Source organism: Octopus bimaculoides, chromosome 9, assembly GCF_001194135.2.
Source record: "Octopus bimaculoides isolate UCB-OBI-ISO-001 chromosome 9, ASM119413v2, whole genome shotgun sequence".
In the NCBI taxonomy this organism is placed as follows: domain Eukaryota; kingdom Metazoa; phylum Mollusca; class Cephalopoda; order Octopoda; family Octopodidae; genus Octopus; species Octopus bimaculoides.
The window spans coordinates 56,289,182-56,301,856 of record NC_068989.1 but is presented as its reverse complement, the minus strand read 5'-3'; the positions used below and the strand labels follow the sequence as shown (position 1 = coordinate 56,301,856).

At 34.5% G+C, this 12,675-nt stretch overlaps 1 protein-coding gene across 1 annotated transcript in view; it reads left to right on the top strand.

The window, feature by feature from the left end:
• The window catches only part of LOC106878814 (polyamine-transporting ATPase 13A3), a 164,533-nt gene that overhangs the window by 70,595 nt on the left and 81,263 nt on the right, over nt 1-12,675 (top strand). The window contains exons 5-10 of the mRNA XM_052970914.1: nt 635-731; nt 2,163-2,245; nt 3,061-3,135; nt 5,769-5,838; nt 8,795-8,929; nt 11,126-11,189. Of these exons, the coding sequence (XP_052826874.1) occupies nt 635-731; nt 2,163-2,245; nt 3,061-3,135; nt 5,769-5,838; nt 8,795-8,929; nt 11,126-11,189 (524 nt within the window). The remainder of the gene's footprint in view (nt 1-634; nt 732-2,162; nt 2,246-3,060; nt 3,136-5,768; nt 5,839-8,794; nt 8,930-11,125; nt 11,190-12,675) is intronic.

Below are 12,675 nucleotides of genomic sequence, written 5' to 3'. Positions count from 1 at the left end.
ATGTTGGCTGCTCAAGAGTGGGCAGCAACAAAAAACCTATTTGTATATGCTCCACAAGGGAAAACAAGGAACATAGTTTACAATGAGGTGTTATAATCACAACAGCAAGAAAGTATGTACATGATCACCTTCTTTTACGAAACTTCATTGACTTTCATATATTTATATTGATATACATATATATACGTGTGTTTGGGTGCGTGTGTGTATATACATCTCTATATATAAAGATGATGCGTAGTCTAGACGGCGTTTTTAGATTTCATTATTCTCTTTAACCCGGGCAACGCCGGGTATTTCTGCTAGTAAACAATAAATACCAGTGTTCAATAGTAAATAATTTATTGTAAAATGAAAACCAAAAATCTTGCTTTTTCTGTGATAATATGAAATTTCATTTGAATTTCTGTAGTTTATACTATTGATATATGGGCTTTAGTGGAAAATCTTCTGACAGGGCAACAACACATTTCTAATTTCTTTGAGAAAAATATCACCCCTACACCTGTCTCCCTTTATGGCACACAAATGGAAATACTGCTATAATAACTTGTTAAATTGTATTAAAACTTGACTCTTTAAATCTGTTGTGTTTATTGAAATTACCTCATTTCTTTTTCTCTTTCCTTCACAGCACCCAACTTATCAAACTTGCAGATGCATCTTTTTCCATTTATAAAGGCAAACTTTCCACTGCTGCATATTTACAAGATACAGCCATGGAACAATCGGTATGCGTACACAACCTGAGCATTTCATGTATCTCTCCATGTCTGTCTGTCTGCCTGTCTGCATGCCTGCCTACCTGTCTGTCTGTTGGTCCATCCATCTGTCTGTCCACCTCTCCCTTTTCTCTCCCCTTCTTTCTCTTGCTCTCTCTCTCTCCTATTTGTTGGATAATCCTTTGTTACATTACCTAGTGAAAGCACGTGTCTTAGTGGTAAGGGTATTTGACTCGCTATTGTAAGGCTGTGTGTTCAATTCCTGGCAGTGCATTTCATCCTTGAGCAAGACACTTTATTTCACATTGCTCCAGTCCACTCAGCTGGTAAAAATGAGTAGTACCTGTATTTCAAAGGGCCCAGCTTTGTCACATTCTGTGTCATGCTGAATCTCCTTGAGAACTATGTTTAGTGTACATATGTTCGTGGAGTGTTTAACCACTTGCATGTTAATTTCACGAGAAGGCTGTTCCATTGATCAGATGAAATGGAACCCCTGTTGTAACCGATGGAGTGCCAGGTTTTTTTTCTTTAAATATTACTATTGTTAGTTTCACCACACTTTTGTTCTTCAGGCAATGCTTCATAATCCACCTTCTATTTGCATTGTTCATTTTAATTAGGCAGATTACAAAGTGTTATGTGAAGAACCAAATTATGGTGAAACTAATAGCAGAAATATAAGCATTGATTATACAATTATCCAGGTTATATATCTATATGTATAGGTATTGCAATTGGTATCTCACATGTCACACATATACTAATTTTTTTTATTTTGGATTATATTTTTATGTATAGTTGATGTCATAAAAATTGATAAACTTTGAGAGAACATTAAATAATTCTATTTTTGAGTGGTGGATCTTGAAGCAGACAAAGCTATAAATAAATAATATGTAAATATTTGGTTAAAAAATCCTCTTTTGATAGAAAAAGTCAAAGGCTGCTTGTGGGATTTGCACCCACATCTCCTCTAGACATGACGGCTGTTGTACCAATGGCCCAAAGCAATCCTTTGAATTTCTCCACTGTAGAAACTTCATTCTTGCCAGCAAGATTTTTATGTTGTTGCCATAAGAATTTAGAAACTCCAGGCAGCCTTCAACATTTTTATCCAAAGGATTTTTTAACCCAATACGTTCATGCTATTATTTATAGTTTTGCCTGCTTCAAGATCTACCATTCCGGAAAGGAATTTTATTTATATTTCCGTATCTATATTTAATGTAATTATCCTACCATGTTTGTGTAAGTGTGTGTAAGTGTTTATACTGTTATTCTTTTATGTCCTTGGGGCAAATTGTAGAAATCTATTTCTCTAATACAGTTTAAATACACTTTTTTCCTTGGGCCAATTTTAAATGGTATTTTTTCAGTATTTTCTTCTTTCTTTTAATTAGTTTATTTCATTATTGTTTTCTTTGTTTTGTTTTGCAGCACATTCAATCAGTCCAGTTTATTGTAATTAAAAAGTTAAAATACATTTGGGACTCAGAATTAGGTAACTATAGAAAACTAAGGTAAGATTCTGAGATATTTTTGGTGATGATGCTTTATTTCTGCCCCTTTTTTTCTCTTTTTTTCCCTTACAATGTAATAGTTTACAATCAAAACTTGTTCACAAAGTAACATGTCAAGATATAGTATCACATTGCCAGAATGATGGTCTTGATTTCAAATCCTACATTGAATTTACCCTCTCAGTCATGTTGTATTGGGCAGTTGGATACGGTTTAAATTATACAGTGCAGAAAGAAACGTTACTATTGTTGTGCCGTGACAAAATGCACCAGTAAAATGATGAACAATAAAGCAGGGAGGACACAGAGGAAAGTGGATCCTTTAGTGTAGCTGTAGTAGTGGGTTTAACTTTTCTAGTTCCAGTGCCATCATAAAATCCACTTTAATTATTGTGGGTTATCTGGAATACCCTTTTTACTATTATTTCAGCATCAGTTTTTCTTTGCATCAGTCAGTCTTGTCACTTCCCAAACACCAAATAGGAAGAAAATATTTTTGCGTTTTGTCATCTTGTAGTACACTATTCGAGAAGAAACGGTTCATTGAAACATCAATTGTAGTGTCCTTTCATAGTAAAACTTACCATTCAGGAAAAGTGCACTAGTTATAATATCCATCCATGTAGTGTAATGTATATACACTACATGGATACACCATTGATAGGCCAGCTTATTGCAATATTTGTCCCGAGATAACGTCAATTATGGGCATACTGTATTAAAAGCATAGTTAATGTTGGCGGGAGTTTTAGTGTTGTCTAAGAAAACAGGATTTTATGTAACATATATTTCTCACTTCTCATTTTATTTCTCAGAGGATTGGAAGAAGATACATCTTTGATATTCTTCCATGATTGCAAAGGTCTTACATCAGATGAGGTCATTCAACGGTAAGTAAAAATTCCTCCTTTTTTTTTACCACTCTTTCAGTTCAGATTTTTAAAAAATTCTTCCTTTTTACTATTCTTTCAGTTCAGCATTTTCAAAAATTCTTCCTTTTTTTACCATTCTTTCAGTTCAGCATTTTCAAAAATTCTTCCTTTTTTACCATTCTTTCAATTGAGATTTTGCAAGAACATTCTATTTTTGAAAAACTCCAACTTCATGTCTTGATATTCTGAACTTTTCAAAACTGACATTTTCTCCCCAAATACATATTAATAATCCATCCATCCATCTACTATTCTTGGGACAGTCATGGGATTAGAGTCTCCAGGCACCTCTTCAATATGGTCCTGCCTGAAGCAGTCCCCATTAGACTTTCTGGCTGGATTCCAAAGCATAACCAACTGAGATTATGGATGTTATCCAACCATCTCGTTTGTGGTCTATCCCTAAGTCTCCTGCCAGTTAGCTCAGCTTGAAAAACCTGTCATGAGATTCTTTCCTGAAACATTCTAATTATATGTCTGTAATACAAGAGCTGTGATCTCAATGCAGAGAAGTAGCAGCTTAGTCTGGAGAGGCTTCCTGATCTCCAGGCTACATACTCTGGAGACCCTTCAGAGGAACCTCATTTTGGCTGCTTGTATTCGCAATCAAAAACTAAATTCTAAGGTAGAAAATTTTGGAGTTCCTTTTTGTTTTCTTAAAATCGTTTACCTTTTTATATATACTCTTGGAGTGATTGGCGTTAGGAAGGGCATCCAGTTGTAGAAACCATGCCGAATCAGACTAAAGTCTGGTGCGGCCTCTCAGCTTACCAGCCCTGGTCAAACCGTCCAACCCATGCCAGTATGGACAATGGACGTTAAATGATAATGATGATGAGGATCCATTCTCCATTAAAGATGGAACAAACTTTGGATATTGTTTGAATCTCTGGATATATATTAACTGCCATTATTGATTTTTGTGCTTCGTTCTTCATTTAATATCGTGTACAATTTAATGTATTGGAGGATTTCAGTTAATTCAAAACAAAATAATTTTAGAAGCTTCATTCTTACCAGCAAGATTTTTATGTTGTTGCCATAAGAATTTAGAAACTTCATGCAGCCTTCAACATTTTTATCCAAAGGATTTTTTAACCCAATACGTTCATGCTATTATTTATAATTTTGTCTGCTTCAAGATCTACCATTCCAGAAAGGAATTTTATTTATATTTCCGTATTTATATTTCATGTAATTATCCTACCATGTTTGTGTAAGTGTGTGTAAGTGTTTATACTGTTTTTCTTTTATGTCCTTGGGGCAAATAGCAGAAATCTATTTCTCTAATACAGTTTAAATACATTTTTTTCCCTGGGCCAATTTTAAATGGTATTTTTTCAGTGTTTTCTTCTTTCTTTTTATAAGTTTATTTAATTATTGTTTTCTTGTTTTGTTTTGCAGCACATTCAATCAGTCCATTTTTTTATAATTAAAAAGTTAAAATACATTTGGGACTCAGAATTAGCTAACTATAGAAAACTATGCCATATGCTTGTGGGCATATGGTATAGTGGTTAAGAGCACGAGCTACTAACCCCAAGATTCCAAGTTCAATTCCAGGCAGTGACCTGAATAATAATAATAATAATAATAACATCGAAAAATACCTTAAGAATGAGAACCCAGGTTCAAAATTTCCCCAAAACACCTGATGAAGGCTGGACGGTATATTAGCTGAAACGTTGTGTCAACAACAAACAAGATGAGGATAAATATCCGTCAATTGTAAATAATGTACATAATTCCTCATCTCTTAAATATAGAACTGTATTAAAATAATTTTAATAGTTGACTTTCCACTCTGCTAAACACTTTACTAAATTTATTAATTTTTTTTAAAGAATTTTTAAAAATAAATTTCTTTTAAATATTATCTCCCTTTATATTTTATGTGAGGTGGGAAATGTTACCTCCCTTCGTAAAATCGCTATTTATTTTAAGGACTTAAGCAAAACGTCTTTCACAATAAGAAAAAATATATAAACATACTTGTGAAGGATCTATACTTTGGAAAAAATATAACCTTCAATGAAAGATATAGAGATTGACAAAAGATTTAAGCATCAGTGAAGGATAATAAATAATAATATAATAAACTTATTGTATACAATGCTCAGGTATGCAACAACTCATCAGAAAAAAGTAGTCAAAACTACATGAACACTACATAGAATAATGCACAGGAAGTGAACAGTGAATGAATTGTTTAAAAAAAAAAATTATAAAGATGGGGGTTGGGGTGGAGCATCAGGTATACTGTTAGCAAATTTCAAAAAGCGTGAAGGTTTTGAAGGATGTAGTGTTCTGACAGTTAACAACTGATGCAGGTAGTTTATTCCATGCTTCAGCAATTCCAGGTGTGAAAAAAATGTTTTCGAAAGTCATGGGTGCTGTGTTGTTTTTTTGGATTCTGTAAGCATGTCTACGATTGTTAAGACATATGGAATTCAAAAAAGTGCCCAATACATATTTACGCACAAACATGGACACACACACACACACACACACACACACACACACACAACACAAACAAACTTACTTGTACTTATGCATATATGACTTATTCTGTTTTTTTCTCTCTCTTCCAGTCGCAATTTGTATGGTGAAAACACAATTCCTATCCACGTAACACCCATCATTGTTTTATTATTTAAAGAGGTATCTATCTCTCTCTCTCTCTCTTTATTTCTCCACTCTGCCAAATTGCAGCTTGCAGGCAAACAAGTAAAGCATGTACATTGAGTATGTGTGTTTGATAATATTTACAACACTAGCACTGCTTATAGTCCATATTTGGATTTATTCTTGTGTACGTATCATTGGGGCATACCAGCAAATGATTTTTTTTACATTATTTACACATAGTCATGGACTGGTGAAATATCTATGTCCATCAATTCTGAATGGGATTTGGGGTGAGTTGTCTTGTCTGTCTGTGACTTTCAGGTGTTTTAACACTTCCATGGAGTCACCTCTGCCGTGCCATCTTGCAACCTACCAGCAAACAAGCAAGATACTTACTTTGAGCATGTGTTTGATAATACAACACTAGCACTACTTATTACTCGCATTTGCATATATCTATGCATCTATCTATCTATCTACCTACCTACCTACCTACCTTCCTTCCTTCCTTCCTTCCTTCCTTCCTTCCTTCCTTCCTTCCTTCCTTCCTTCCTCCCTCCCTCTCTTCCTTCCTTCCTTCCTTCCTTCCTTCCTTCCTTCCTCCCTCCCCCCCTCTATAAGCTATCACCTCATTGAAATCTTGAAGCTACGAGATAATGCATGATTGATTTAAAACAATGTGAATAAATAATCATTACATCTGACTGAGTAATCAGAATGCTTAAGGGTTAATGAAGTTCAGTGCAATAACCTAGAATAAGAGCTCCAGTTATATTTTTGATGCTCACAGCAGGGCAATAGATTGGCCGAGTCATTAAAGCATCAGATAAAATGCCTTGTATTTTGGCTCGGTGTATTCTGAGTTCAAATCATGGCATGGTCAGCTTTGCTTTTCATCCTTCTAGGGGGTCGATGAATCAGTAGGGCATCAAACAAGATGCATTATACTATCTGCTGCAGCTTTTGCCTGCTGAGTTCAGATTCTGCTGTGGTTTACATATTTGGTACATTTAGTTTTAATGCTATCCTTTAGCCCTTGGGTACCATTTGTAGGTTTCACTCTGTTTCAAGCATTCAAGCTAGATCTGCAGTTTGAAGATATTTTACTTAACAAGTCATTCATCACTATTTTGACAAATACGATTTAGCCTGTGCTTTCCTGAGGAGGTGAAATAAAACTGAAACCTGTCTAGAGTTACCTTCCATCCTTGCCAGAAATAAGGGTTTCAAATTTTGGCACAGGACCAGCAGTTTTTGAGTGTTGGGTGGGGGTAAGTTAATTATATTGACCCCCAGTAATTGACTGGTACATATTTTATTGACTCCAACAGGATGAAAGGCAAAGTCAGCCTCAATGGAATTTGAATTCAGAATGTATAAACAGATGAAATGCTGCAAAACATTTTGTCTGGCATGCTAATAGTTTTGGCAAGTCACTACCTTATCCTTGCCAGAAATACTGACATTAATAATAGCCATTGACTATCATCATTTAAAAAACAAATTACATATGGTTTTCCTCTGGCATTAACTATTCATATGAGCAAGTTAACTGTCTCCTCGCAACATGTGATCGGATTAGAATTTTGAATTTGAAATTGAGAAATGTGAGGAATTTGATGGATATAGTTTATATATTCAATCTTTTTGTCTAGCACAATGTTCTTACAATTTCTAGTTGGTGGTAATCATGTATAGTACTATTTATTTCCAGTTTGTTCTTTATTGCTATCAGAATTAAATATGTTAATACTAATTTGACATTAATATACAACTCCGGTACTTGTCTGGTAGTTTATCACCTTTGGATAGATGAATGGTAAAGTTGTTCTCAGCGTGATTTGAACTTACAGCATAAAGAGCTAGAAGAAATACTTCAAGGCATTTTATCCAATGCTATAATGATTCTGCTAACTTGCTGCTGTTATTGTGTAACAAATAATAATAATATTAATAATAATAATAATAATAATGATAATAACGGTTTCAAATTTTGGCATAAAGCCATTTTGTAGGGAGTGGGTAAATTGATTATGGCAACCCCAGTGTTCAACTGGTACTTATTTTATCGAGCCTAAAAGGATGAAAGACAAAGTCAACCTTGGTGGAATTTGAACTCAGAATGTAAAAGCAGACAAAATGCCACTAAGCATTTTGCACTTTGTGCCAATGATTCTACCAGTTTGCTATCTCAATAATATTAATAATAATAATAACCCTTTTTTACTATAGGCACAATACCTGAAATTTGGGGGAGGGGATAGACGATTATATCAACTCCCAGTGTTTCACTGGTACTTAATTTATCAATCCCCAAAGGATGAAAGGCAAAGTTGACCTCAGCAGAATTTGAACACAGGACGTAGCGACGGGTGGAATACCACTAAGCATTTCGTCCAGCACACTAACGATTCTGCCAGCTCACCACCTTTCTCCTATAGCCACTGGGCCTGAAACTGGGGGAATGGTGATACGATTATATAGACCCTATTGCTCAACCGATACTAATTTTACCAACCCTCAAAGGATGACAAGCAAAGTCGACCTTAGCGAAATTTGAACTCAGAATGTAAGGACAGACGAAATGCATCTAAGCATTTCACCCGGCATGCTAACAATTCTGCCAGCTCACCACCTTAATAATAATAATAATGATTTCAAATTTTGCCACAAGGGCAGCCATTTTGAGGGAGGGGATGAGTCGATTACACTGACCCCAGTGTTGAACTGGCACTTATTTTATCGACCCTGAAAGGATGAAAGGCAATGTGGACCTTGGCAGAATTTGAACTCTGGAGTAACAGGTGAAATACCACTAAGCATTTTGTCCAGCGTGCTAACGATTCCCCCCAGCTCATCGCCTTAATAATAATAATAATAATAATAATAATAATAATAATAATGATAACAATGAAGTTGTCATTCTTACTGCAGTTGTTTAATGTTCTCACTATAACATTTCTCTTTTCCTTTCTCTCTTTTTTTGTAGATCCTCAGTCCATTTTATGTATTCCAGTTATTCAGTATCATCCTGTGGATGATAGATCAGTATATCTACTATGCCTCCAGTATACTCGTCATCTCTGTTGTGTCCATAAGTACTGCCATTTACCAAACAAGAAAAGTAAATTTGCATTTTTATTTCCCTTCTAATGATACTCTTGTCTCTGCTATCTTGTCAGATATTAAATAGATGTTTGTAGTTGAGGGGAGAAAGAGCAGTGATAGATTACATAAATAAAGACAGCACTGAAAACCTAAAGTGCCTGCACAGTACACAAAATAAAACATCAAGAGGGACAGAAAAATAAACAGTAAAAGAGATAGCTATAAAGAGGAAAGTGTGCATAAGTATATCAGGAGCAGTGTTGGGGAATTTTGGGAGGCAAGAAATTTCTGAAGGGTGTAGTGTCTTGACAGCTAACAACCAATGCAAGTAGTTCATTCCATGCTTTGACCTTTCTGAGCTTGAAAAAATTTGTTTATAAAATCATGATCTGTTTTTAGTTAATTGACTGATGATATGAGCTCACTTTTTTTTAAACAGAAGATAATGCTGGCCATTTTCCACATTGTGGGATTACACAGTTATTTAGGCGACATTTAAAAAGTAGTGAAAACTGTGCAGGTGAAAGAGCCCACTACATCTGAAAGTTTGAGAAGTAGATAAGAAATACTATGAAGACCAGGAGTAGAATAGTCGTGCATAGGCTTGAGGTGGCGTTGCAGTATTGGAAGAGTAAATTGAACCGATGTTATGTAATTTGATGTTATTGGTAGTGAAATGCGAAGGGAGATAAGTAAGTGCACGAGTCTTAAATTCGGGCCTTTAATTCACTTACTATGTGTGTTTTTAATGAATATAAAGAAGGAAAATATTCAATAATTACAGAAGTTAAAGAAGAAATATTTGATAAGTAAACTATTTAGATTTTAGTTTGATATCATATCTCTGTAATATTTTTAATTTTCTTTCAGTAAATATTTTATAATATTTTTCTCAAATAAACTCTCTTTATTAAATTAAATGTTTTTTAAGATCCCCCCCTCCTTTTTTTTTACCACATTTTCTCTTAAAATATTTCAAAATTCGAGTTTGATATTTTCACGTTATGGCATTTGGTGTTCTGAGTTTTTGGTTATTCAATCTTTCAATATTCTGAATTTTCAGTCAGTTGAAGTTTGAGCTTCTTGCATTCCAAACCATACACATACATGGTGGATGTCAACTCGTGACTGAGTAAGACCACTTAGCAACCTCAGTAAGACCATGTTAATATTCCAATGTATGCATATATATATATATATGTTGTATACTGACTCTCTCTGTTGTAAATGTAGTGAGCCAGAGACAGGGCTGTTGGATACCTGTATCCAATGATTACTGTTATCCTCTGATGGCAATGTAAAATGAATATATAATAATAGGCATGGTTGTATGATGAGAAGCTTGGTAGTCCAACCACATGGTTTCAGGTTCAGTCCTACTGCATGGCCAGTTGAAGCTTTGTGAGAGGATTTCATTGATAGAAATTGAAAGAAACCCTCACTTGTAAATGCCCTTCTGTATTTTGAGAAGTACCTTCATTCCTGTGGATGAAAGTGATTCTGGAGAGAGTGACAAAAACATCAGTGGGATGTCTATTATAATAGGATCTGTCAAAATTAACCTTTAACACACTGTAGGTGCATCCTGTCACCATATGTGTTTTCTCCCCTGTAGTAACAGAGCAGTGGCAGGAGAAACAATTCTAGGGGGAATGAAGTGTGCTAAAGGTTAATTGTTTACCAATAATTAAATAAACAAAGCAGTTTTTCATAGCTATTTTATTACAGTTTGCTTCCCTTATCTAACTTCCTTCACATGAACTGGTAGAAGAGCTGCTTTGACAGCCTGTTGTCCTGCATGCAGATGAGGTGTCCGGGCATTAATAATATGGTTTCAAATTTTGCCACAAGGGTAGTCATTTTGGGGGGAGGAGATGGGTCGATTACATTGACCCCAGTGTTTCATTGGTACTTAATTTATTGACCCTGAAAGGATGAAAGGCAAGGTTGACCTTAGTGGAATTTGAACTCAGAACAGAGCAATGGGTGAAATACCGCTAAGCATTTCGTCCAGCATGCTAACAATTCTGCCAGCTCACCGCGTTTCAGACATTAGTAACATACCAGGTGTTTCTAGTTGTGGTGGTTCGGTATCCCTTCCTTGAAAGTTCTGGATTAATATCTCACTTAAGGAAGAAGTGGATATCAATAAGCTGAGGTAATTGTTTATTGTAAAACTCTTTATTATTATTTTTTTTTTTTTTCTATACAGATGCAGCGTGCTCTCCGTAACACCATCCATTCTTCTGCTATAGTCACAGTATGCAGAGATAACAGTAAGTTGATCCTCATTTTGTTCACATTGTCTCTTAAATTTGCTGGGTTTTCTTTTTCCATCCCCCCTCTCTGCATATTTATCCCCAGTTACTTCCCTTCCCCAAGCAGCTTCCACTTATTCTTACCTCTTTCTTAATCTTCAACACTCAACACTTTTCCCTCAGTCCCACATTCTCTTGCTTCCAGTCTATCATCTTCTCTAAACACTGCTTAACTCCATTGTCCAACCTCAACTTAAATTCTTTTCTCCAACTTTCAGTTCTGTCGAATCTTGCCCAGCTTGTTCTTTCTGTTTGTTTGTATTGCTGTTTTGATTTCTGTTTTTTTTTTTTTTTTTTTTTTTTTTTTTTTTGCGGGGAATCAAGATTCTATTTACATCAGTTATTTAAAAAACAAATCTTAATTTGCCAATAACATTTATTAAATGTTAAATATCTATTTCTAGCTATTAATATATTTAATTTCTATTTTATTTTATTCTTTGCCCTATTATTTTTTTTTTTTCAAATCTGAAGAATATTTCTTCTGCGTGTTGCTGCAATTATGCATGGTTCTCCAATCACTCATAAAAGCCCTTCTGTATTTTGAGAAGTACCCTCATTCCTGTGGATGAAAGTGGTTCTGGAGAGAGTGACAGAAACTTCAGTGGAATGTCTATTATAATAGGATCTGTCAAAGTTAATTGTTTACAAACAATTAAATAAACAAAGCAGTTATTCATAACAATTTTATTACAATTTGTTTCCCCCATCTAACTTCCTCCACCTGAACAAGTTTATGTCTTTGCTCCTGTTGTAGTCATATATACATTTATCTTATGAACTTGCTACTCTTAAAGTCATATATATGAGTATCATAGAACCAATTTATGATTGTCTTATATACTTATTACTCTTACAGTCACATAGGCCTATCTTATATATTTACTATTCATTGGCCATATAGGATTGTCATACATTTACTACTCATCAGTCATATAAAAGTATCATGTATTTATTACTCTTACATACAGTCATACATGACTGTTCTTTTAAATAGTTACTACTCATCATATAGTCATATCATATATCACCTACTCTTACCATCATATAGGAGTGTCGTACATTTAGTACTCATCATTCACACAAGAGTATCATATATTTGCTATAGTCATATATATATATATATATGAGTGTCTAATATTTATTACTCTACTACTCTTACAATCATATTGGGGTTTCATATATATTTACTACAGGTATCGTATGTATATATATATATATATATATGTATATTGTATTATTCAAAGCAGTTTGATTTCAGATTCCAAATACAATTGTTTTGAATTGTACATGTAACTCCCAATAAATGTGTTGAGTGACCTTTCTTTCATTTGTCCATTCAGTTATATATATATATATATATATATCATCAGTTGCGATGGACTGGAGTCCCATCCAGCTGGGGAACACATACGCCATTGAAACTGGGAAATATATATATATA